Genomic DNA, 27,596 nt, shown 5'->3' on the forward strand with positions numbered 1-27,596 from the left:
TGCTGCAAGACGGCACTGCAGCACAGCACTGGCCTGGTTACCATACGTACCCTGATCCAGAGTTACAGGGTTATAGAGATCCTTACATATCAGCAGAGATATACTGTATCTGCAGGATGTCACATTGTTACACTACGTGGTTTGACAGACTGAACACACAACAATTTTTTTCAAGAAAAGCTTAAAAACAAACAAACCAGAAGGCATTTCACCTAATCAAACTTTCTTAACTGCGTTATACAAACGTCTGTAGTGATTTAACATGTCTGTGACATAGTGATTATCTTTGCTGCATCTTGGTGTATCTGTGGGCTGATGTTTAATGATATGGCACTGTGGGCTGATGTTTAATGATATGGCACACTGATTTATGTGCAGTATGCTTCCCAGATATCACGTTGTATGTTGAATATACATATATACATCCCTGTGTTTCTCCTCCAGGGCTCTCCAGAAGGGGGCAGCGTAAGACCGAGCGCATCTCCCAGTGAGTCATCTCACTCTCAGCTCAACAAATAATTCAGTGCGCCTAATTCATTAAGTACCATTGAGTACTTATAATGCTTTTGGTTGAATAATTGGATGCCGATGAAGCACAAAGACACACAGACACTTTTAAACACATGTCAATCTTTTATTGGCACAGAATGTGTCGAGATCTTTCATTCCTTCTGTCTGTTTCTACATTTTTCCCTCTGAATAAGGCAGATTAACTGATGTGGATTTTCTGGCAACTTTTTAGCCATACATAAAATATGTCTTCTTGTCTTTGTGTGTGTGTGTGTCTATTGAAGTCCCATCAGGTCCTAGAACGGTCTGCGCTGTCAGGATCACCCCTCTGACAACCATGAAAGGCTCTCCTGACCTGATTCCTGCCGCAGGTGACGTATCTCTCGTAGCCTCATCAATCTTTCAGTGCCTACAACTGTGGGACACCTCACACTCACAAAGAAATCTTAGAAGGATGCTTTTAAAACTCACTTGTTAACACTTTAATAACCTGCGTTGAGACAGGACAAGCTGCTCCACTTCCAGCCCTGACAGTGTGATCATGGCAATTAGTTTCACGGGACACTAGGATATTAATTTGATGACCTGGTTCGCATATTACAGTTCTATTTTGGTCTTTTGGGGCATGAGGTAGCGATAACTTGTATTCCCAGCAGCTATGAAGCAGGAGTGCACTCTGAGGATACCAAATATAAGACCGCCATGCCTTGAACGATGAGGAGCTGTAGCAGTGAGACTCTCGTTTTGAATGATTTCAGATTTGGACCCCAGCAGAGTGTGCAAAGGGAAAGGAGTCGTGACTCTGAGGGCCACCCTCGTCCACATAGATGACGAGGGCTGCATCAGCGAAGAGCCAAATGTCATCACAACGCCAAGTAAGTCCGAGCGAATGCCACAGCTGTTTCATAACAACTCTCCACATGATGAAAAAATATTTGGAGGTCAGTAACAGTTGCACGGCCACGTGAAAAAAAAGAAATGGGACACATCACTGGAGAATGTGGACGGCGAATGTGAAGGTTGCTGTAATTTCAAAAGCATTTCATCATGTAAAAATCCTCAAACGCCTTTCAGAGCTCTGTTTTGATGTCAGGATTATATAACACGTCATGTTTTGGAGTGTATGCTCAGTGGCTGGGTGTGCTCAGAGAGGGCGATTGCTCATATTTTCTTGTGAGTGTCAAAGAGCTTTTTTGTTGCGGCCTGCCCACACTGCACTTTGGAGCGGGGCGCCTTGACTGTGGGCTTGTTTGTTACGTAGAGCACATTGGAACTGGACTGGAGGCTGGCCAAGGCTTTTGGGGGAGATGCTTTAATTGTTGTAGAGCCTGAATATAAAGGCCATTGGAACAAACAGCCTTTGCAGCTCAGTGAATAGGCGCTTTGTTCTCATGACAAAGTTCAGAGATTGTGGGAGAATCTTTTTTTTCCTGGCCATATTAACATCTCTGTGCATGAAAACCACCAAGGAAAGCATTCACGCCCAGCCGAATGAAATGGAGATTTATTTGATGAGCAATTAGCTGTTATGGTTTTCTGATTTGCCGTTACAAGCTCACTGAAATACTGTACTTTTTAGTGTCATCCTCAGTGTTTTATATTCTTGCTGCGCTGGTTGCCAAACTGAGAGGGTTCTGGACTCTTTTTAGGTGGCTGGACAAGCCAGATTAATGGAGACAGCTCTAAAGCAGGATTGGCTGAGGGAGGCAGCAACATCGCAGCTGATTTACCTCCTGTAAACAACATTCAGTGCCAGGTACGTTTACGTCCACCCCGTGTAACACAGAGATCTTTGTTCTGCTCTTCAATTATGAGAACTGTTTGATCTCTTCATGCTGAGGTCTTTCTTTGATTTCAGTGAGATCCCTCGCAAAACTTTTGAACTCTTATGGATCTTAAAGTGTTTTTTTTCTGTTACTTTCAGGCCAATTCACCAGAAAGCATAAAAGAAAACCAGGCTCCATCCTACACGGACATTCAGAACTGTATCACGTCGACCTCCAGCTCTGTTTATCCCTGCACTAGCACAGTTAACCCCACCATAGTCCTGCTACAACACAACAGAGGTGAGCACGCCAGGCTGGGATGACGGGGATCGGGAAGAGTTTCCAGAAGCGTTCATGTTTGTCGTGGACATGCTTTTACATGTCTGTGTGGCATTTTATCAGCCGAGCTTCATGGCACCCTTAGCTAGGTCTCAGCTGTGATCCATTGGCTTTGTCTCGCTCACTTTTGCTTCATTGCTTAGTCACATTTCACTGTCCTGTCCTTGTCTGTCTTTCTCTCACAACAGAGCAGCAAAAGCACCTTTGTCATTTTGAAGGTATGCACCGGGGTTTTGGTTATGTCTAAGAGATGTTTGTAATGTGTTTTTCATGTCGTAGCCTGCAGGAGTCCCAGTTTTATTAAAGAGCAATGTTTTTGGTTCCCTGACTGAATCATCTGTCACCCTCCTACTACCATGACAAGTGAATGAGTCATGTTTTATACGTCATTGTGTTAACAATATGGCTGTGTTTTTTTCTGTGTAGTTTCCTGCAACTCACATTCTGTCTTTTCCTGTATATTGCTAACTCCAGACCTGCGTCAAACCAGATTTGATTTCATGTCAAAGGTTACCACGAGTGCCCCATTGAGATTTTGCATTTCCTTCTGTCTTCCACTTACTTGACACCTGACACATCTCTCTCTTGGGGGCCAAATGTCACATGCTGCATATGTGCTACAAAGTTTACCTTGGGGTCTGCAGCTTTGTATCATCGAATGCCTTTACTGCCGTGAAATGAGGGAAAAAACAATTGAAAGAATATAATTACAATCTTCTTACAATGTTGTAACATTTTGGAGAAAATGCACAAAAGTAAAACACAGTATATTTCCATATATGACGTACAGTGCCCATAGATACACATACTAAGAATGAATTGCCGATAGTATTTGACCCAGGTCTCACACACACCAACGCTTATTTGTTTTTCATGCTCATCATTAGCTGAACTAAATGGGATGCAGCACTTATAATGTGTTTTTCTCGCTATAACAAACAAAACATTTGCAGTAATAAAGGACTATTCTGTTGATTGCCTGCCTTTTACTGTATGCAGCCCACTTTATCTGTATATCTTGTCATGCAGTTCAATGCTTTAGCCTGGCCTTCACCAGACCTCTAACTCAAACAGTTTGTAGTGTTATTTGACAGGTTTCTGAGGTTTGTTTTGTTTTTGTTTTTGTTACAGACCCAACCCCAGAACGGGACAAAAGCCCTGATCCTGGGAGAGACTCAGTCAGTCCAGTCCCTGATATGGACTGGAAGAGGCTGCGGCTATCACTGAACTCCCCTGTCCTCAGTCCTCTCAACAAGTCCATTGTGCCTGTACGGGTGAGCAGCACAACCTACTGTCAAATGAAGACTAATCTACTCTCTGCAGATGGTTAATGGGTGTTTTGTTCATATGATACAAGGGTCTTTGCTTAATTGTAACATAGCATGTTGTTGATTCATTCATGATTTGAGAATGATTTTTGTAATTTTATTAGTAATACATCTTTCTCACAGGAGGTGTTTTTGACTGAAAGTGTAACTAATAACATTAACAGTGGCTCTGTTCCATTTAGGTGCCAGCGTACACATCTCAGTGGAATGCAGCCATTGTTAATGTCATTCCAGGGCAGCTCCACTCCTGCTTGATATAAGTTGATATATGTGTCTGTCTTCACTTATTTGCTATCAATTAAAACTCTCCACATCTTAATTTCAGAACACTGAAAAGTCCAAAGACTGGTACAAGACAATGTTCAAACAGATCCACAGGATACCTGGTAAGAGAAAATCATCGATTCTACTTTCTGTATGTCCGATCAGTTTATCCTGTCATGTTTCTGTGTTGGTGTCCAAGCCCTGTGTGTGTTTGTATGTTATGTCACGCTGTGCTCTGTCTCTCCATCACTGCGCTCAGAGCCTATTGAGGAAAACCCTTACCGCCCCACCTACATTTTCCCTGAGAGCTATGACATTCAGGTGAAATCTAAAGGTATCGGACGGCGGTGACTCCGCTCTCGTTGGCTTTACTGATCTGCAGCCATCCTGGGCCCTTTCAAATACTTCAGCTGTGTTTAATCTGTCATACCTGGCCCCCCGTGGCAAGTACAAAACCACATACCTTGAAGATGCCCAAAGTATTTGAAAGGCTTTTACCTAATCTTTTTCCGACGTCTGTTCCATTCCATCGAGCTGCTATTTCCATAAACCTTAAATACACTGCAGGCTTCGTGCACATTTCCTGATCTGACTCAGTTTTGCCGTCCTGGGACATTTTCAAGGTCAGCAGGCATTTTGAATTTAATGTGCCTTTTTCACGGAAGACATTTTGACATGTCGCGGTAGGAAAAGCACAGGTGTAAATGATAAAACGAATTGATGGCTGAATTCCATTTAGCTGCTTAAGTTTCAGGGTCCTGGTATTGTTCATGCCGGCTCACTGCCACACTGTCATGACTCACTGGGACACTTTAATAGAGCGGAGTCATAATGTTATTAGTAACACCTGTGCTTTTCCTGCTGCGACAAGTTAGAATGTCGGCTGTGAAAAAGGCCCATGGTCTGAGTGGTACAAACACAGTTAAAGGCACAAACAAAAGGCCAGCCCCTCTACCAAAAACACAAGATTAAACCTACACTCTTTCATTGACCGGCTTTGAATTCTCTATTTACATTTGAAAAGATGTCCACTGCTTTTACACATGGAGGTCAGTTTATTTGTATTAACCCTGATGATGTCATTGGGGTCATCTTGGATAGGACTTCAAATATACTGTGCCTTCTAATTAACGTTGTCGCACAAAAAAATAGGGATCGAGCCTTTAACGCCTTAATTTAAACATGGTTTGCTATAAAGAGGTCAACCTCCACAAACATATACATTATAAAATGCACTGGATAATGCACGAAGCCTTGTAGTGTCATTCTACTTTCACTTAACAAAATGTAACATTTACTCATGGCTTTTCTCTTTTTGCTGTTAACCATCTGATATTAAAAACTTGATCTCTCGATATTTCATCGTTCGCAAACGCTTGAGCGGTCTATTAATGTAGTGTACTATTGTAGCCACTAGATGCTGCTGCAGCCCTGCACTGAGGCTCTGGACCGTGTGGCCCTGAGTTGAGTCTCTCAGGCAGTACACAACCTTCAGCCTGTGTACTGCTCCTAACAAGCTGCACCCATCAATGTTTTGTAAAAGGTTGAGTTAGGTCCATGGTTTTAGTTTTGGGTCTGTAAGGAGGAGGCAAGATTTGTGCAAGATTCTTGTTTTTCTTCTGTAGTTGCACCGTGTACATACGGTCTCTGCTTGACATGATTGAGGTAATCATGTGTAGTTGTGACTGATCTGACTCTGTAAATGATGTCTCACAGAAAACATAATAACTTTTGTAGCGATCACTCTGAATTTGGCAGTTATGGCCTTTTTGCTTTACAATGCATTACTTATTCAGAGCCTTAACGCTCATCGATGTCTTGGATCCCTTTTTAGCCCAGTAATGCTTCCTGTAAAGGGCTTTGATTTGACACGCTTTGATTGTGTTTGGGGAACCTGTAGTGCTTGGCCTAATGGAAGGTGTGAGACAGGGGGGAAAACAGTGTTTCTAATGCCTTATGAATTATTTAGTTGTGTGCTATATTCATTACTTTTCAAGTAACATAGATAGATAGATAGATAGATAGATAGATAGATCGATAGATAGATAGATAGATAGATAGATAGATAGATAGATAAACATTTTATATGATTTTTAATTGTAGTCTGCCTCTCTTTCAGATGATGGTCCCACCCCCTTGGGTTACTTGAAAGATGGTGAGTTTTGTAATTGGACTTTCATTCACGCACAAAACGCACAAAACTGTGTATCACCCATTATTAGTATTCATTGAAATTCATCCAAGATAACACCAAGATGTTTTACTCTTAAACATTGCTAACATTTCAGTTGATGCACTAATGCAGCTGAGTATCATGCTGTTGCTGCCTGTCCATATTTATGTTCCTGTTTTCAGTGACAGCAGTCCCGCGCTCAAAAAGTGACGCTGAGGTCGATTTAAGAGGCCGGTCGATGCCTGTGCCAACGCGGTCCTCTTCCCTCAAACCCTCTGCCAAAAGGTCAGTGTCCTCCATCTGCTCCAACCCTCCTTATTAAACACAAACGCACATACTGGTCATGTTTGTTAGGGGAGAAAGGAGCTGTGTACAACTCAGGATACCACTCCAAGATAACAATTACGTAACATGAATGTAATTCTGACTAGAGAAATCCTATTTCTGTAACATGCAGTGCCCCTATGATGTTAAAGCATGGCTGTGATGGTAGTCCATAACGTGCATGTTCTGCACATTCACCTCCAGAAAAAAAACGTGCACACAGCGGGGCAAAAAAGAAAGCAGTTCTGTCCTTTGCAAATCTGAGGTTATTTTGTCCCCAGTGGCTTCCACTGCTGTGTCCTCCAGTTTTGGGTTTAGTCTTCTCACCCCTCCACACACACACACACACACACCAGCGTTGACACAGAATGATCTGTGAAATGAGTGATAGAGTGATGAAGGAGGACAGGTGATGGAGGATAAACTGCTGCCCACCAGAGCTGCAGATGACATGTCGAGGACTGACCTTCCTCTTTCCTCGGTGGTTATGTATGAAGGGGTGTGTTCACCTAAACACGGCTTGAGGAGAATTTCATTAAAGAAAGACGAGGCGTTATTTGTGTGGCGAGAATAGATGTAATATTGGGTGTTTCTTAGCTAAGGGTCTTATTTCGGTCCTTCTCGGAGCAGTAATTTTAGCGTTGGCTGTCTATTACAGTAAGAAATTCTCCCAGGAAATGCTGCGCTCTGTTTTTTGTCACTGGCTCCAATCTTGTTTACCTGATCGAATTACCGATTTAGCTCAACTGTGAATTGGATTTTCTGTCATATCATCATTAGAGGGAGAGAGAGAGAGCAGGAATAATGAGGGCGGACGTCATGTTTACATTGAAAGCCTATGCTGGTTGCCATGGAGACTACTTGATAAGGATTGGCTCTCTTCCATCCCACACCCCACCCCTCCCTGACACCCGCCTCTCCACAGGAACGAGTGGGAGCCCCCGGATAAAAAGGTAGACACCAGGAAGTATCGCGCCGAGCCCAAGAGCATCTTTGAGTACGAGCCGGGGAAATCGTCGGTGCTGAAGCTGGAGAGAACGGTATGCTAGCCGCCTGCCTGTTTGCCTGTTTCTCTCTCTCTCTTTCTTTCTGTGTGCATGTCGTGTAAGCTGTCCCCTTCTCCACCCACCATCCACCCCTCCCTCACCCACCCACCACCTCCGTATCTAAGCTACCGGGTGGCAGCTTCACTAATGGCTCGGAAAGCGACGTATTGCCTGAATCGCCATGTGCACCACATTCCTTAAGGGTGTCCCGTTGCGGTGACAGATGATCCTGCTTGGCAGCGGGGGGGGGGGGGGGGGGGGGGGGGGGGGGGATCACTTACAAGGATAGCCATTGTCTTCCTGTCTTCAACTTAAGGTTATTGGACTGAATCTGCTCGGTGTAAGAAGATCCCAGCGTGATCCCAAGTGTAATTTCTCTCTCCCTACTTTCATCTCTAGCCCTAACAATTTGTGCTGAATCAAATGGTGCGGCATTATTCAGTGTCCTTGAGGGTTGTCTTTTGAGGATGAGCTTTCTTACATGTAATAATTGGCAGCTGCTGCCTGGATCTACAGTGTAATGTTTACCAAAGGAGAATACATACATTTTGAATTTCTTTTTTCCTCTTACATAATAGAGGGCATGGAGGTGTTCAGTGTTGTGATGAAGTAGTTAGTTACATAATTATTGCTTGTCTGATGCTCAGTTACATCAAGCTAATAGATGTCATTAGCCGAGATCTGGCCCGATCCCAGTGACAGCAAATACACTCATTAGAGAGAGTTTGCTCCAGTTCATCCTGGGAACACTGTAAAATAATGAACCCTTGTTTTTCAATCGCAAGCTCAGTTATTATGAGTCAGTGTCCCTGTTGCTGTAGCTGGACATTGTCTATGTTAGGTCCGTTCTTTTTACTCCCTGGTGCTTAAAGTTGTTACTTACTTACTTTAGACCTTCCTAAAATATTCATCTTGATTTATATTACATCTCAAAAAAAAGAGTTTGTTGGTCGTCGTCGTCGGTATGTGTCTGTTGATTAGATAGAAAACAATAAATATGTGGTTCACATTAAATAGCAGCACATGTTGGGTAAAAGACTTGCTTAAAGGAGAGGTTCCTGTTTTTTTCCTGTCTATTTTAATGCCCATATGTACATTGAACATTTTTAGTGGCTGAAATTGTTCCTCCTGTCCACACTAGCTGCAAAGATATCCCTTCCTAAATCAATTGCAATGGAAGAGATGCAAAATTGCATTAAAAGGTTCAGCCGAGGCCAGTATGAGGCTTCAGCAGTCAAATCAAGTGAGTATCTCTTTTAGTCTTATAGTAACAGTGTGTAGAGGAGAGACAATTACAGCGACCTGTAACTTTCATAACATACGAATGTGTGTGTGACTGTTGTATCAGAGGAACAGTTTGGCATTTTGGGAAACATGCCTATTCGCTTTCTTGTCGACAGTTGTCAGAGAAGAGCTTGCAGCCGATTAGCATAGCTTAGCACAAACGGGGAAATAGCTAGGCTGGTAACGATATCCGCCTGCCAGCACCTCCAAAGATCAATAATTTACACATTTAATCTTGTTTGTTTAATACGTACAAAGACCAAAGTGTAAAAATGAAAATGACAAACGCCGCACAATTGCTTCCCGTGTCCGAGTCTCTGTTGGTTGCTGACTAAGACTAAGACTTTTGTATACATTAAACTAATGTGATATAATGTGTTAATTAGTGAGCTTAAGAGGTGCTGGTAGGCAGATTGTGTTACTGTTGTGCAGAGACCGGCTAGCTATACGTATTTATCATACAGACACGTCAGTGGTGTCAAGCCTGTAATCTTACTCTCGGCAAGAAAGAGAATAAGGGATTTTATCAAACTATTCCTTTAAGATAGACCTGAAAAATGTGAACCTGTCCTTTAATGTACTTGTAAGGAAATCAATGAGAACACCTACAGTGCTGCTGATCATTTATGGTGTTGGATACAAACATAGGCTCAGTCAACAATGTCTGATAGGCTCATTACCTTGGTGTGTATTTTCTGTGCTGTCTGAACTGTCTTCTCTTTGTCTTTCTCCTCCTCTTCTTGTTGCCATGCCCCTAGACTCAGGATGTAAGTCCAGAAGATGTAGATTTAGAGAATGAGCCTTGGTATAAATTCTTTTCAGAGATGGAGTTTGACAAAGCGGTAAGTGGTCGCTGTCTTTAAAGTGACAGTATATTGTGTTTTATTGCATGTGATAACATCCGTGTTCAAATAATGCCTAAACAAACTGTGTCTGTCTATAAGGACTACTCTAGTTTCACCTCCCACCCTCACTTGCAATATTGTCCTGAATCTTTTTTTTTATTGATCCTGCACATAAAACGTTATGTGACAGCATGTTTAAAAGGAACATCTGTTTCCTCTTGAACTAAATTTACTACCATGTGTCCCATCAACGTGGCTTAATGAGACCAACCACTGATCAACTTTTATGCATCCCTATTGTTTCATCATAATCTCTCTGTTTGCATTAAATGTTTTTCACAACGTATACCAGAAATCCTATCAGCAGCAAGCTTTTTCCAAAGCATTTAGCATAGCTACTGTCATTCCTCATCATCACCTCTTACAATTTGAAAGGATTTTGTCCCCAATAGTGTCTAAAATAGTTGTCAGAGATCTATTTTTGTATTTTTGCCCTCTTCAAAAGTGCCTCTCAGCTATTTATTTGTATCTGTGAGTCTGAGTGAGCACAGTCAGCTCAGGCAACACAAACCTGTCTGACCACTTACGTTGGCTGCGGCCTTTACCCCGTGTAATTTAGATCATTCATATTCAAGAAGGATTTAGGATTTATTACACTCCAGTAGTAGCACAGGTGCCCATGATACGGGACCAATTAAATTATCACAGGGCTGTGAGTTTATCACCGCCATATTTTCTTTAAAACAGGATCAACCGTGGCAGCATACCTGTTCTTCCGTGCCGTTAACTCAACACCCAAGAGGAGCGATTTGTTTTGCTCATTTTGATGTGCACCCTGCCAACTAGAATACGCATCATAGCGGAGGCCTGGACTGGATGGGTCATCCAGGAGTCACTCTTCACTTGGAGAGGCTGCAGTCTACGCGAGCATTAGGCTCCAGGATAATCCCAGGCCCTTGAAATAATTATTGCTGCCCGTCTGCTATCTGGTATATTTACCAAAATATCCAAACAGGCGCAGGCATGTTGGAGCAGTATACAGTGTCATGACAGATCCATGCCTCAGGCCTCAGTTGGCACCAGACAAGCGTGGCACTGGCCGCCCACAAGCAGATGTTGGGTGTCCTCGCTCTCTGTCAGTCAGAGCCGCACTGCCGCACCCTGGATCATATGAGGTGTAAGTACGACATGAGGTCATGTCCTAGCATCAGCCAGACGCAGGGGCAGAATCTCCCGTTCCAGGTTGGAGTATATGTGGAGGAGGTTTAGTGGTGGAGGCGGCCGACTCTGTCTCATGGCAGCCTGGATGTTTGCCAGATGAGCTGGGCTTGATGACTGGCTCCTGTTTAATGTCAAAGTCACTTCTAAAGCTGCACCTGGTATGTGCAGTATTTGACCTTAAGGCCCAGCCAGACACACCACGCTCATTGGAATTTGATTGACATATCAGTACTCACTCTGTATTACCGGAGGAGCGATATGCTGGAAGTCTGCAAAAACAACGGTGCTCAGGGGTTAAATGAAGAGCTAGGCCTTCGTGGCTTTGGTCCAGTTAGCTCCTGTTCTTATTAATAACCTTCAAAGTGCTGTGGAGAACCACTTCCAAGGGGGGAGGAAACATCTTGACAGTAATAAAAGTTCATCTAATTCCTCTGATCCACATCTTTATAACAGTCTTCTTGTGGTTTAACACTGCTAATAAGCCAGTTGTCAACCAAATACCTCCAAAGAGCAGGCTTACTGTAAGTAATACATCTGCTAATCCTACAAGACTGCACTATTCTTTCTACTTCTTTATCCGGTCCTGTCAAATCATCATTACTCTTCTACTAGTGGCCACTTCTAGTCACCTAATAGCCACCGAGTAAGAGTGACACCTGTGTATAATCACAGTAATGGTCCCCCTGATTAATATTAACAAGTTTGAGAGTCTGAGAACACATCCAGTGACAATTACGGTCAAACAGAGGCTCATCGATATACATGGCTAGCCGGGGCTGGAATTCCACACATATCTATGGTCAGGACGAGCATTTTGGCCCCCTACAGCCGACAGAGTGACTCCATCTGTTGAGCACATGCTGACGAGGGGGCTGCTGCCACACTGTCTCAGCGCCGAGTTACGTAGGGGGAGCTGCCACCTGACATATTCTAAAGGAGGCAACTCCGTAAGCCCGCCAGCTCATTGTGCTGTCATATTTAACCTCTGTTATACACTTAACCTTTACCTTTAAGCATTTAGCGGAGATGAGATGAGGGGCGTGCATGGCTATAACAGGCCCTTCACACTGGGGGAGCTGCTTGTTTTCATGAGTACATATCAACACAAATAAGGTGCTGGAAAGAATGAGATTCATGTTACCATGACCTACTCATGATTGCTATTTTGAATATGAAAGCGGCGCACAGGAGCCGGAGCTCTGAGTAGCTGGGGGGGGGGGGGGGGGGGGGGGACACCTGTTAGGAAACATGCACAGGAAATTCTGCAGAAACATTGTCATCAGTGTTCCACTGACTCACCGAGGCCTTCATTCATGTCCATATACAGCTTGGGACATTTCACGCCGTTAGTGCTTTAGGAAGTAGTTTCATCCTCTAGAAGTGTCTCTATCTGATAAGTCAGACCGGTTTTAGCATCTCTCTTTTATTCCATAAGCTTGATAAAAAAAGTTATGCAACTGTCTCAGAAGCAGTAATGTGATGTTAAGTGATATCTGCAGGATTAGTTTGAATCTGAACAGTTTTAGCCTTTTATATGAAGAAAAGTTCACATAAACTGACACTAATCAGGCATCTTGTAAATAACCAGATTAAGATTCCATCCTTTACTCCAGATAAGCCTTCCATGCTTGTTTCCTGTTTACTTTCCACTGATGCTGTGTGTGTGTGTGTGTGTGTGTGTGTGTAAGCCCAATTACCCAGGGGTGTCAGAGGACACTATCTTCTCCTACTGATATCAGACTTGAGGGGGGATACAAGACGTGGCGGAGCAAGGAAGAGCTGCAGATTATTCAATGACACTGGCATGTTCCCCAAGTTGACATGGAACATTTGGCTTTATAAATAGATGAGACTATAGACCTGCCAGCCTGATGTTCTGTTCTTATAAAGATAGGCATTTATTCTGAAAGGTTATTAATGATCGTCCTGCCCTGGCAACTAAGTGGAAAGGCATGTTGTGGCAAATGAGCTGCTGAGAATGCTCCTTGTCTGGTCATCGGTGTGGGAAGCGGAGGCTTGGCTGCGCCATGGGGGAAGTGGATGTGGTATTAACAGCAGGGCCAGGCTGGCTGGGATGGGGATTGTGCAATCGTATTTGCAAACAACACTTGCGCTCTTATTCATAGTGCCCGTGTCACGTCTGTTATTTTTACCTGCTGTGACGTCCGAAAAGAGGAAAGCAACAGAAACAGTGGGCTAAAATTAGTTAGCTCTAAACCATTCAAAATGCTAGTGGGTGCTGCAACACTGAATGACCGCCCCTGTGTTTTGGAGATAATATCTGCTCCTAAATACCAACTGCATTTACTCCTGTTGTCCTTTAAACATTTATTCACTCACATTATCTCTTTCTGCCTTTATGATTTTGCTCTTTGTCTTTATAACATTGTTATAAATATCTACAATGGATATGTTTTACTTTGTCAGTAAGCATTTGAGTCTCTTTTTGACTCTTTAAGTGTGTGAGATAAGAGTGTCTGCGTGTGTGTGTGTGTGTGTGTGTGTGTGTGTGTGTGTGTGTGTGTGTGTGTGTGTGTGTGTGTGTGTGTAATTCGGCCTGCTTGCACCACCAGCTGGTTAATTGTCCACCGGTCTGGTCCAGTGGTAATGAGAGTGACTCAATACCAGACAAAAGAGACGGCTTCACTGGGAGACAGCAGCCCATTGGCTGAGCCTGTGACAGCCCCCTCCCCGCATGGGTGCCCCCTGACCGATGCACGCCCACCCACCCACCCCAACCCCCCCTTGCCCCCGCCCCCCTCCACTCTCCTCACTGCCGCTTGTTTTCTCCAACTTGCATGCAGGCCAAAACACACGCTTACTCCTCCATGCCAAGCCCAGTCCAGAGAAGCTAAGAACCCCGGCTGCTCGAGACAAAAACCCAGACCAGCGAGTGAACGACAGAGAGGAAAAGAAGAGAGAATCTGGCCATAGCTAATGCTCCTGCCTCTGTTCTAGCTGGAAGAGACCTTCCTGTGGATCTATCAATGACTTCTTTGTTTGGTTTGTTGCAGAGTGCCCCCTCTTTCAGCCCCCTGGAAACAGCCTCCGACCTGCAGCAGTAGTAAGTCCATGCCTCCTTCTTATTTGAACACTTGAGCTTTAAACCTTGCTTCCTCCTTACAGTATGTTGATGATTATTTGAGGCATGTTATGGGGATAAATGTCAGTGAGAGATTTCTCCACCCTGTAGAGCTCGCCCGCCTACAGCGGGGGGACTCCTGCTTCCTGAGGAGATCCTGTTAATAAGGCAAAAGCTACCAGAACAGTGTGTCCTCTGTCTGTGTTTCGTGGTGTTTTTTAGGGGGGTGGGTGGTTGTAGTGTGGAGACATGGCTGCTATGTGGTGATTTATTTAAAGACAGCAACCTGGATGTCACTGGGATAGAGGGAACTCACCCAGCTGCTGCATAACTTAAAAACCGTTATCTCCTTCTGAATGGGTGTGCGGACAGAACTATGACCAGCAACTGGATTATGAAAGAGGATGCTAGCTGTTATTGACACAAAGCCTGCTGAGCCCTTGATCTTTTTTGTTTTTGTCTGATGAGATTGACATCTTCTATTTTTGTTTGCGTAATAAAATGTAAGGAATTTAGGACCGAGCCATGGTGACTGTCTCGCGCTACAGTCAAGGGAAAATAAACTTCTCCCTCCATTTTTGCGAAGAACTTTCCATCTGCTACAATCATTATGTCCTCATGGCCAAGTCTTTGAAAAGAGACTCCTAATCCAACTTTTTAATCCACTGGTTCGTTGTTGATTTTTGAAAGGAAGAGGATCCTGATGAAGGGTTGGTGGAAGTTCACCCACCCAAATTTGTCAAAGGAAACCTCAAGTCATAAACTGACTTCCTTCAGAGGCTCATATGTTTAGGGCCGGATGTTTTTCTCTCTGGGGTCTGTTTGAAATCAGAGACATTTTGAAGAATGTTCTTGTAAAGATATCATTTGATTGTAAAATGCAAAACCATGAATGAACCTCCAAGTAAATGTGTTTTCAGGCCTCGATTAGACACCCTCTGTGTGTGCAGTGGAGAGAAATATAAAATAGAAAGATATTAGACGGCTAAAATAGCAAGGGGATATTGTTAAAGTAGATGAAAGATTTATATAAATAAGACTTCACAATAAGAGCTGTCATCATGATGCAGTAGTACATACCTAATAGTAAGTGGCATTTAAAGAAGCTCCTCATCATAACATGGAAATGAATAAACATTACAGTTAACCTGCAGTATGTACTGTCGCTGGCTCTCTCTCAGGCAACATACTGACTGTTGATCTCACCAGAACCTTCCCAAGAGATTGTGTTAAATCTTGCATGGCTCCTGCACTGCAGATTCCCTGTATTGCATTTATGTGAATTCATGTAAGTAACCTAGAACCAACATGATTTTAATGGCTCTCTGCAGTCAGCAGTGCACATGTTCTTTCCAGCAGCTATGAAAGAGCTTCTTGTTGAGGTGGTGAACAAGGAGGGTAATGTATCCATACATTTGTGCAAGCTTGTAAAACTCTTGACTCTTGGCAACACTGCAGATGTAAAACAAACATTTTGGAAAATGCATTCCTCTTTCTCCTGACAGCAGTGAAAAGGGTTCGCATGGGTTTTTATTTCACCTAGATGATACCGGAGTCAGTTTAATGACCGTGTTTGTCTGTACAAATAGAGGAGCAGTGTGAGTAACACATGAGCGGCATGCGAAAGAGTAAACCTGAGAGTTGTACAGGTGCATGGCAGGGCCTGATGCACCATGTGGGAATGTTCAGAGAATATTTATAGAAATCTGTCCTGTTGGCCTCTCTGGAATGCCAAGATATGTGTGGTAGCCAATGCCTTCTCTCAACATCAGCCGCCAAAACTTTGCACTTTCTGTCTCAAGTTCAGCCTTTTCTGTCTCTGATTATTTTGTCTCCCACAAGTCTGCGAAGACAGGAATTACCTCAAGATATACTAAATAAGAACCATATGACAGCTCATTACCCAAATTTGCGGCCTCTGTTTATCATAAAAACATGTAACACAACTCCTCTGAATGAATTTGCTGGGTTTAATTAGCTGTCTGCCTTCCTCTTGCCGCCGTCTAGCTCCTCGAGCAAGTCTGGACACAGCGAGGTGGAGAAGGACAGTGGATCATCCACGAGCGAGCCCGCGGCTCCAGAATGCGACCGCCATGTTTACAAGAGTGTCCTGGAGGGCGGCGACATTCCCTTACAAGGTCTACGGGCCCTAAACAAGCGCCAAGCCAGCTCCTCTTCCTCTAAAGGTAGGATACCAGCCACTTCACATATGTGGCAGGTGTGTGTATGTTTATGGATGTGGGTGTGGGGACTAGACAGTAGAGCGGGCCATTAAAGGCCTTTCCTGCTGAGACAGAACCAATGAGTTACAGACTCTGATGTTGGACCGTTCAAAGTGTCAGACAGGGATACATGTGTTTCCGTTTACCTTTCTGTTGGAGTCCACGCATTTTCTTTGCTCCCAGACCTCACAGCATCAGCCAATCGCCTCACAGCATTCATTCCCCTAGAAACGTTTGATTTATTATTGATGCCATGGATGTTTTCATCAAGCGTGTATTGGCCATCTGCTTTGGAAAACTCATGGAGGGAGTGAGGTTGTCTTGCTAAGTCAATAGAAGCTAACCTTGGGGATTTTCCCCCCTCTTGCTCCAGTTGTGAGCCACCAGTCGCTAGGCAGGCTCAGGGCAAGACTCCAGAGCCTTCCAGGGCCAGGGAGCGGAGAGCCAGAGAGGGGATGGATGAGGAGGGGAATGAGCGAGATAAACAGAGCTCTGCTCTTCACAACCCAGCCAGACAGGGGTGAGATAAACAGGAGGGACACAGAGGGTGGGTAGGTATGAGGAAGTCAGCTGTCAGTGTGAGGTCAGGGGCTGGAATGCCAGCGCACATGGCCGGGGAGAGAAGCGCTGGGGGAGGAGACGAGATGTAAGGAAGAGAAAGAAAGGGACAGTGTGACCCAGTACATGTCATTACATTACATCTGGGAAGACACACAACAGATGTCCACTCAGAGTTACAGTTAGTTTTATTTTATTTCTGCAGTAATATATTGACTGAACACGAATATTTTAAAAGAGCAATCATTCACGTCTTGAAACAAAGATATATCAAGGTAGTTGTTTTAGCTTTTACCCAGTCGATTGTGGAACCATGCCGTAAATGGATTTGGCACTCCAGTCAACTGACTAGCACGCTCCTGCATTAGCCTACTGCCCAAAGAAATAACCAAGTGCTAGAAACCAAACACTTCGTCATGTGTTTCTGTCTTGTGCTCATGCAATAAAAACATATCTGTTTTAATCTTTGTGTTTTGAAGAACAGAGCCTGAGGTCTTCTCAGTGGCCAGAAGGCTTTACTTGCTACACGCCGTGGATAAAATCTAGTTTACTTCCTCAGTGTGTGTTTTTCTGGTAGATACGAACGTGACAGATGGGTCACTCATGCTACAGAAGTGTCTCACAGCATGTGAAAGTGTTGTGTCATTTCCCGGTTCCATCTGTAGTGTTGTCACGAGCACACTATCGCCCAGAACTGACACGAGCATTTCTCAGAGGTTTTTGACAATCATGTTCTACTGGACAGGGTGACTCAGGATAGTGCATATTTTATTTACAACCGGGGTAGCAGTGGGGAAGCAGTGTCTTAACAGCGGTGCCACAGGCCATTTATCACTGCAGCTGCTAAAAGTAGAGAAGAAGAATATATCTGGCAGGGTTAAAGTGGGACAGGCAACGGTCATGTGGCAAAAGCATGAATACAAAATAGGTAACAGAAAATATTTGAATAGGTTGGGTTTTTTTTTTTTCTTTTTGTTTTTTAAGTGTACTGATACTGCAGTCAGTGTTAAGAATTCCTCTATGACCTCCAACATCACATAACATTTCATGGCATATTGCTGTTTTAATACTTTATGTTTCACTTCTTATGTTGCTGTTTACGGGGATATTAATGATGCAAGAATAGACAGTAAATTTCCCCTTGGTCCATTTCTACCAAGCGTTATTCTTCACTGCGGTACCATGCTGTTAGTATAACAGTCATCTATTACTTGATGCACAATATGCATCAGGTCTGCTTCCTCTTCTCATCTACTTTTGATGGAACTTGGTCTTTACTTTAGAAATGTGCCTGACTCTGTTTTAGTGTGTGTGAACCTGTGACCATTGTAATCTAATATGTTGTTTATTCTGTTGTCCTGCATGCTTGCCAGTGGATTATAAAGGTGGGAATGGCTATATAATTTCACCCTGCTCCTCTGTAAATAGTCGATCGGTTCTTGCCAGTAATGCAATAGGTAACCAGTGTAAGAGTATGAAGCCTCTATCTGCTGCCAAAGCCTGCATACCCCAAATCCTGCCCTCTAAGTTCAAGCCCAAGCTGCTGCCCCCCAGTGGTGACAGTCAAGAAAACAGGACTAAAGCTGTCAGGCACCCAAAGGCCCACAGCTGTGAGGATCTGTACACGGGGCCATGTGACACAGACTTTGCTGGAGCCGAGGAAAGGGAGAGTGGGCAACATTCAGACTCCAAGTCCAGCTGTGGCACCGAGTGTGCGGACGGCCTCAGGAATGTTTCCCCTGCAATTAGGAGGAGCGCATCTGAGTTTTCCAGCCTGTACAGGACCATGCATCACATTCAGCGGCCCAGCTCGGCCGGCTGCAGCCCCCACGGCAGTGTCCGCAGCCTGGCCTCTCTGTTTGAGAAGGCAAAGGCCGACGGGGGTGAGGGGTCAGAGGCCGATGACGGGGGTAACATTCCACGGGATGCAGTTTCGTCACGGGTCAGTGAGTTTGAAATGATCATCCAGCGGTCCAGTTCGGCTCCCAGCCGCTCCTCCTCCCTGCCCACCCTGCACTCCAGCCACGGCCACAGCCCCAACCACAGCCCCGCCCACCTCTACATGGCGTCTGCAGTGTCAGCGGAGTCCCTTTTGGTAGCTGACGCCACCCAGACGGATGTCTGCTCCCCAGTGGAGGCAGAGGGCAAGAGTTATGGGCAGGAGGACTTGTACCCAGGAAGTGGGACTGTAGAGGAGGCTGCGTCCGCCTCAGAGGACACACACAATGTCAGGACTGAGTCCCCCTCTAACACTGAGGCAGAGGTTGAGCAGATCTTCAGTAAAAGTTCCCCAGAACTGATCCACCAAAATGTTGGTGGATCAATGAGTCCATCAGCACTGCTTACAGCATCCCCTCCACAACACAACCATATCCACCACCACCACCACCTCCTGCACCACCTGAACCATCAACTCCTCCTCAAACCCAGCAAATGCAAAGGCTCCTGCCCAGCCTCCTACACCCGCTTCACCACCATCCTCAGGCATGAGAGGCAGCAGGCCACACAGGAGAGGCCGCCACCTCTGGAGAAGAAGACCACGCTGCCGGGGAACCTCTTCCTCATGGGCCCTGCCCCCTTCAGGTTACGGAAGAACCTGCAGTCCCACCAAACTCGGAGAACTCTGTTAGCCACCAAGGTGACAATGGGCACCCAGAGGCCCTGCGCTTTGTCTCCTGAGCTCAGACCTCTGATCCCTCAGCGCCTGTCCTCCCTGGAGGTCCTGGAGAGGCTGAGTAATGGGGAGGGAAGCAACACTGACCACCTGAGTAACGGGCAGGGCTTGGACGCCAACGGGAACCTACTGCAGCCGCTGGCAGCTCACCGCAGAGGTGGCTATTTCCATCCTTTCACCACTGTCACCCTCCTCTCTCCTCCCTCTGTGGTCACTCATTTATCTCGACTCTCTCCTCACCTTGTGTCCCTTCTCTCCACAAAGCGACGCCGCCACCCTCCATCTCTAGTCTGTGTGGTGTGTTTACAAAGTGACAGGGAAGCCTCCATCTCATTCTGAGTGTTCTGTTTGGTGCTCTTCCATTTCACTGTGAATGAGTATGGTCTCTCAATCGCATCAAAACACTCCAGTGACTGTAGGAGGTTCAGGCAGCTTTTGGTAATGTATATTTCTCCTGGTGACATCAGATTTGAGTTGTATGCAAGAGTGCTAGAGCCTGCATAAGCATTACATCAATACGGACAGAATTCTGTATTTTATTACATCATGCAAGATGCGATTTTCTTTTTTTATATTCCACAACGAGAGGTCAAATCTTGTCCTTACACAAGCAATGACTGTGAAAGCCATACCTTAAACTACAATCCCAGCATTCCTCTGTAATGTTTAAGCAGGATATTTCGATATAACATTGCATACGCTCTCTCAAATTGATGTCTCACCATGTCTGTATCTGTTTTTGTTTTTTTTCTGTTTCGGGAACAATTTACATCTGCCATCTTTCATTCTCTCACTATGAAAGGTTCGTTTTAGCCAGACAGGATGTTCCCTGCTTTGATTTCTTTTACGTAACAGCCACTACTTTGGGTCATCTGACACAAACCTGAAACATTGATAACTGATTCTTGTCTCCCTTGCTGGGACACAGAATGAAACATCTATGGTGGTGTGGGGAGCAAATTAAGTCACAAAGATATCTAACTAATATAATAAAGGTGAAGCTTCAGTAAAATAATGGATGCCGGTTGGTCGATCAGTAAAACCATGGTGTCATGCTTATTTTTTGGGCCGAGATACAGTAGGTTTCATATTTTCTTTCCTGCATTTGTTTTTTCATGAACACACATTGGATCATTCTGTGTTCATTCCTACGTGCATGCAGGAATACATTTGGCTTTTTGGATGTGTGTGTGTGTGTGTGCTTTTTGTTTTAGTGTTGCAGAGATTATGGTGTTCATTTAAAGCATGCGTGGTTGTATTTATTGTATATTTTTATGATTCTGTTCATTGGAATTAAGGAGTTGACTGCAATATCATCATCTTATATTTGTTCTTGACTGGGATTTGGCTTGAAGTTGGCAGGGAAAATGCTTCGCAGCATAATCCTCTTTCTGTTTCTGTTTCAGACACGTCCCCAGTTCACGGGGAGAGCCAGGATGAGGTGTTGCGGAGGCGTCATGGGGACAAAGAGGTGAATTTCAAACTTTCACAAATTGCACCTCACTGGCAGTGCTTTTCGTAAAGAGCCCTGTGTTATGAATGAGGAAATCATATATTATACATAACAAAGAATGTGTCACATGAATAAAAGAGTAGAGGAGACCCATATCTGGAGGGGACAAACAGTTCAGTCTGGTTTCCTGGCAGAAAATCTTGGAGGAGCAGCGGCGGCTGAAGCGGGAACAGGAAGAGGCTGACACGGCGTCGAGGCGACACACAGGCATTGTCCCGACGCACCACCAGTTCATCACCAACGAGCGCTTCGGAGATCTGCTCAACATCACAGATAACACGGAGAAGAGGAAATCAGGCATAGAGGTACAATACAGGGCCGTGTCTTATCCTTCTGTAAGCAGGAAAAAAGACGACAGATGCTTTGTCAGTTTGTTTGTGAGTCAGGCTGTCGGGGGGGTGGGGGGGGTGATGGGCTTGTCAGTGGGATTTCTGCAGACACAGATGGCTTTCTCCTCTGGGTCAAAGATTCAGAGGGCGAGAGCAGAATCAAAATATGCGGTGTTGAGTATATCACTGAATATCTCCAGTAGACCTCCAGACTTCCCTTCCACAGTGCACACAGTTTACCCGCAATATATTCTGATGTAATGTCACTGGTGTTAGTTGCGCCCTTGTTGTGTTTACCAAGGTGTGCCTGGTGTCTTGGCAGACCAGTCTCACAGTAAACAACCCACAGTAGCTTCTCACTGGGCATGCTGTAGAGAAGTAACCCAGTCAGTCACAAGCACACCATTCCTGTCATTGCTATGATATTTATGTTCGCACTGAAAGGACATTCAGGCAGATTTACAGCTCACAACGAACTGCAGAAGAATCTTAGCAAAGTCTAGAGAGTATAGTAACCAAAAAGTGACATATGGGTATTTAGTCTTTCGGGTAACTTTCACTGACTCTGTACAACAATACAATGTATGTAGTTGTAGTCATAAAATAAGAGTCATCCAAGTTTCTTCTCTATTTCTACACAGAGAACTCCAGCCATGGCTCGCTTCGACTTCAGAGCAGAAACTCTAAAGTAAGCAGAAACCCCTAACCCATAAACACATTATCATTTATTGCAAACCAATACCACATCAGAAAAAACAACCTTAAAAACTTTTTATCATGAGTTTCACAACTGGTGGTATTTGTTGCAGGGATGTTGGGATTGCATTAAATTCTATAGATATATATATATTATAATAATAATTCTTATCATATTATATATTATATTGTTTCCACCTTGTGAAGATTTACATATAAGCAGAGTTTGCTGAAGTAATTATTGGCATTTCTATCTCATAGGTGGGGTTAGCCACTTCAGTTAAAATGATGCCAAAAAAAGCATACAATCACAGGAAATGAGTGTTTACAGTAGTAGAATAATGATGATAGATTTACAGCTCAACTTTTACTTGAGTGTGAATAAATCCCACCCACCAGACTGGCTCTAAAGTGCTGTTAAACACACACTTACTAAATGTTCATACTGTAAACGTGTTACTTCTGTCTTTACTCTTTGGGACACTTGTAGGGAGTTACCGTTTCAGAAGGGAGACATTGTCTACATCATTCGACAGGTGGATCAAAACTGGTATGAAGGGGAACATCATGGACGAGTCGGCATTTTCCCTCAAAGTTACGTTGAGGTATGAGTTCTCACTGTTATTGTTGTTATTTTTTTCAGTTTATTATTTCCATTTTCCATCTTATATTTTCTTACTCAGTCAGTTTTGTTATTTGTTGCCTTCTGCAGCTCCTTCCCCCCACAGAGAAAGCCCAGCCAAAGAAAAGTGTCCCAGTGCAGGTACTGGAGTATGGAGAAGCCGTCGCCCGCTTCAACTTCAACGGGGACACAGTGGTGGAAATGTCCTTCAGGAAGGTATGGGCTGGGAATCAGTCATTACAAACTGAAGAGCATCTTTAAAAGAACTTGGATTTATACATAGAGATGCTTTTACCCTTTTGTTACTCGTGCTACATTTACCCAAAGAAGGCATTTTTTAACATTTGTTAGCAAGTTTCTGAACCTACAAAATATGCGTCTGCAGGGAGAGAGGATCACGCTCATTCGTAGGGTTGATGAAAACTGGTATGAAGGCAAAATCTCAGGCACCAACCGCCAAGGCATCTTCCCCGTGACCTACGTAGAAGTGCAGAGACGACCCCGCATCAAAAACGGGGTGGAGTATCCCGACCCTCCTGTCAGCCAGTCGCCACAGCGCAGCACCAATGCTTCCCCTCAGGTAAGGACTCCAAACTGGTAGATCAATCGCATCTCTGAATCCAGAAATTCTCCTCTATGTTCACCCCCCCTTTAATTTAAGTTTTTGTGTCGAGTGAATTTGTCTCATCTTTCGTTTCCTTTTCTTTTCTTTCTCTCATCTCCTCTTCTTCTCTTTGCCTCCATCTTCCTCCTCCCACGTTCCTGTTGCTCATGAAAGCTGTATCGTAATCGCCTGACCACCTCCCCCTTGCCCCTCCCTCGCTCCCCCCGCCGCTCCGTGTCCCCCGAGGTCCACGCTGTCTCCTCTGAGTGGATCTCCCTGACTGTGGGAGGAGGGAGCCCTCCTGCCGCCCCCACCCCTCCCCTGCCGCCGCTGCCCACCGTGTCCTACCGCTGTGGCGAGTACCTGCCCCCGCCCTTCTCTGCCAGCCCCGTGCCTCCCATCACCGGCAGCCCATACTGCGTCTCCCCCATGGCTTCCCCAGCCGCTTCCCCTCTCCCCCCACCTTACCCGCCCAGACCCAACTCAACCACACCCTTCCTCACGTTCACCCCACCTCAGGGGGAGGACTTCCTGCTCTCCCCTCCCTCCCTACGTCTGTCGCGCAGCGTGAGCCCCTGTGGCGGGCCGGTGTTGGAGGGCTGGCTGAGGGGGGAGAAGGAGTTGACAGAGGGGGAAGGCACAGAGGGGGACAGGGGCCGCGCAGCCCCGGGCAGCAGGCGAAATAGCCCTGCAGAGGTATCTTCTGCATGGTGTGCGGTGTTGCATCTCAGGCTCACTCTGGAACATGGGCTTTGGGCCACAGTTTGATCCCCTAAAATAGATGTTCGATGAAGTACTGAAGCTGACATTGACGTGTGGAAGACGTGACTAACTTGTAGATTTGACCTGAAGTTGATTTTAGCCCCCCGTGGAGGGATGTATCTGCTGGTTTAGCAGAATGAGCTAAAACTGGTCACACTGCTTAAGGCTGCAAGTCTGCATGTGGTTGTGTGTGCGCTACTAACACACAAATGTTTTACAGTGTTTGTGAGTGAGTTTCAGTTTCCCAGCTGTAAAGGACTGCAAGAGGAGCAATTGTGCTTGTGTTTCCAGGATTGATTTGAGAGCTCAAGTTTCTATCTCTTCATAAAAATTCAGCATTCGGTTGCATGTTGTTGTTGTGGTCCGTGCAGAGGTGTGATACCTTGGATGCCGTTGGAGGTTGGAAGTTTATTTAGGACAGTGATATATTTATAAGTGAGTATTTATATGCTGGTTTCTGTTTCAAACGACGGGGAATTGCAACCTGACTATATGCCAATATTTACAGCAGGTGGATACGTGGTCGGGTCTCTAGAGAAAAGCTTTTATTTTGAAATGTCCTTGCTGATTTGACATGTTTTTGTTGCAGTTTGTGAAGAATGAGGCTGACCATTATGGGCGGAGCTCCAGGAGCCCTGTGATGCTGTTTGACATCCAAGACAACAACAATGTTAACTCGTTTGCGGTAAGCTGGTACACAAGTTTTCTTGGACCTCCAGTGAAGATTTACAAGAATAAATTGTAGTTTGTTAAGTAACTTCATCATCTGTTTAACTCTTTAACCCATCACCCTCAAAAGATCCCTTTGCCTCACATCATCTTTAACTCCCATTATGTCTTCTATATTTCTGCTACATGCTAAATATGTGCGATATTAGAGGACTGTCCTTTCATTAAAGGAGTAGTTTGACAGTTTGGCATAAAACTGTATTTGCTTTCTGAAAGTTAAATGAGGAGATCACTATCACTCTTGTGTTTATCCGTTAGCTTAGCTTAGCATAAAGACTTAAAACAGGGGGAAAGGCTAGCCTGGCTTTGTCTGAAGCTAATAAAATCCATGCCAGCACCTCTAAAGCTCACTAACTAACAAGTTTGATCTTGTTGGTGTAATCCGTCCAAAAAAGTTGGGGGGGTGATGTACCGCACAATCTCTTGGCTGGGTGCAGTGATTTTGTCTTGTCTTCACCAATGTTCCCAACTATTCTCAATATGAAAGTAGCTGCCCAAAAGGCGCTAGATGTCGGTAGATTATGTCATGCACTAATTTGCATATGTGTGACATCATAACGTAACTATTTACAAATACTGTTTGTTTTTAAAAATTGCGGTTAAAAACATCAAGTCAAGCTCAACGTAACTGACTCTAACTAGCTTCATCATTAGCTATTATAATTTTTCAAGCTGAAATCTAATTTCAAAGACTTTTTATGCGAAGCTAGGCTAACTGACTGCTGGCTTCAGTTTCACATTGAATGGACAGATATGTGTCACACCAATCTTCTCATCTAAGTCTCACCAAGAAAGCGAGTAAGAGTACCCAAGAGTACATTTACCCAAAATGTGGAACCATATCTTTGAGTTGTACCTGTCAGCTTCCCTTTAATACTGCCTGTTCAGACTGAATCCTATAAAAAAAAGTGAACTAATATTTCATGTTTCCTGTCTACATGCTCTCACTCTGGTGTCTTGCCTTTTCCATGCCTTTCCTCCCGGGCTCCACCAACGCCTCCTCTGCTTTTTCACCTGCCTTTTAACGGATCACTTCCTTTTCTGCCTTCCTACTCACCGGATCTACCTTCCGGTCTCGCCCTTCGCCCCCCACCCCACCCCTCTCTAACTCCTCACCTCCCCCCTCAACTTCACCTCGGCCTCTTCCGGGACTCTCGGTGGGGCCGCTGTCTGTCTTTCTCTGACGACTTCACCTGCTACTCACTACTAGGAAGCAGTGTGTAATGAGATCTTAAATATAGCTGAGACCTCGGTGAGGTACTGCAGCACCTTGTCCCACCACCCTCATGACTCTGTCCTTAGACTGCGCCCCCACCCCAGTAAACAATCTCTCATCATTTCCCAGCAACCCCAGTCCCACAGCAGCAGCCCGGAGCCAAGCCGTCTCAGCTGTGGAATGTGAGTAAGATCCGAGTTTCAGTTTCACAACATTTCATTTTTAATTGATTTCACATTTGGAGTCTTCTCAGCTTTGCAAGTTTACCACTTCATCGTTGTGTCCTGCTCCAGTTTCCAGGCTCTGTACAGTTACGTGCCACAGAACGAGGACGAGCTGGAGCTGCAGGAGGGAGATCTCGTCAGCGTCATGGAGAAGTGCGATGACGGCTGGTTTGTCGGTATGTGTCGCAGGCCTCGGGATAGATTCCTCGGAGTTGCAGTCACACTTGCTGTGTCGCATTAATCCATATAGGGTTTCTGCAGAATGACAGCAAAGGACTGCACGCGTGTAATGTGCATGCTCAGGGCTCCTGGAGAAGTAGAGCCATTTCCACTGTGTCACATCCTTCCATATAGGGTTTCTAAAGAATGACAGCAGATGATTGAGTGCGTTGTGTATGTGCACAGGCCTTGAACTTGATTTTAAATATAGCTTAAAAAGTTGTTTGTGCACTAAATTCAAGGTAATTTTAGCGCGTGATCTGAAATTAAACAAAATAACTTTTTTAGTGTCTTTTGCCTGATCCATGTTCCTCTTTCTTTTTCTCTGCAGGTACCTCAAAGAGGACAAAACAGTTTGGGACTTTCCCTGGGAATTACGTGAAGGAGGTGAAACTGTAAAGATATCTAATCTGGCTGTAACACGTGGTTGCCTGTCAAGCTTGGGAAGTCATTACTATCGCGCATGGCTGTTGGTTAGCATAGTCATTTAGCCAGGCGAATCCATTTTGTCTGGGAAAGTGATCGTTCGGCCTGAGGTATGTCAAACTGCACGAGGCGAAGACAGAGACGGCTCACTGCCCAAACCTCAGTCTGGTGTACACCTTGACCACATTTTACACACTTCTCGACAGAATTCGTCCGTGTTCACGTGTGGAATTTCTCTGTGAAAACCTACCACAAACTAGCTTTTATTGTACAGATAATAGCTTCCATTTTGTCAATGTAATTTACAGTACACGTACAAGTGTTTACGTAGCACCTCAGTCTGGAGGCCGGCAGCAGAGCAGTGTATGGAACAAAGAGTGGATCTTATTACCTGAACTGGACTTTGGAGGATTCAGAATGTATTTCTATGTGATGTGGGGTTGGAGCTGTTTGTCATGAGCTACCTTTCAGGACCAGAGGTGTTTATCACGATTAGCTAAGTATGATGCAAACCACGATTCAAAGACATTTTCAGTCCTTTAGACGTTGCTTCCAAAAGAAAACCGTCAGTGTTTAGATCAACATGCCATACATGTATGAAATGAAATGTGGTGGTTCAT

General features: G+C 44.7%; 1 protein-coding gene across 1 annotated transcript; it reads left to right on the forward strand.

Moving 5' to 3' along the window:
- The first annotated feature begins 847 nt into the window (after positions 1-847).
- Positions 848-26,976, forward strand: LOC139293852 (sorbin and SH3 domain-containing protein 1). Its single transcript, XM_070915466.1, has 26 exons — positions 848-881; positions 1,269-1,385; positions 2,160-2,266; positions 2,435-2,576; positions 2,804-2,833; positions 3,747-3,889; positions 4,269-4,329; positions 4,467-4,541; positions 6,327-6,362; positions 6,563-6,665; positions 7,630-7,744; positions 9,793-9,876; positions 14,115-14,164; positions 16,190-16,368; positions 18,336-19,793; positions 21,043-21,107; positions 21,284-21,454; positions 22,120-22,166; positions 22,665-22,779; positions 22,887-23,012; positions 23,182-23,376; positions 23,575-24,096; positions 24,752-24,847; positions 26,102-26,289; positions 26,401-26,507; positions 26,882-26,976. The coding sequence occupies exons 1-26, from the start codon at positions 848-850 to the stop codon at positions 26,947-26,949; spliced, it is 4,434 nt and encodes a 1,477-aa protein (XP_070771567.1). The 3' UTR covers positions 26,950-26,976.
- Positions 26,977-27,596: the final 620 nt, after the last annotated feature.

The sequence above is a fragment of the Enoplosus armatus genome, chromosome 12 (assembly GCF_043641665.1).
Source record: "Enoplosus armatus isolate fEnoArm2 chromosome 12, fEnoArm2.hap1, whole genome shotgun sequence".
Classification (NCBI taxonomy): Eukaryota; Metazoa; Chordata; class Actinopteri; order Centrarchiformes; family Enoplosidae; genus Enoplosus; species Enoplosus armatus.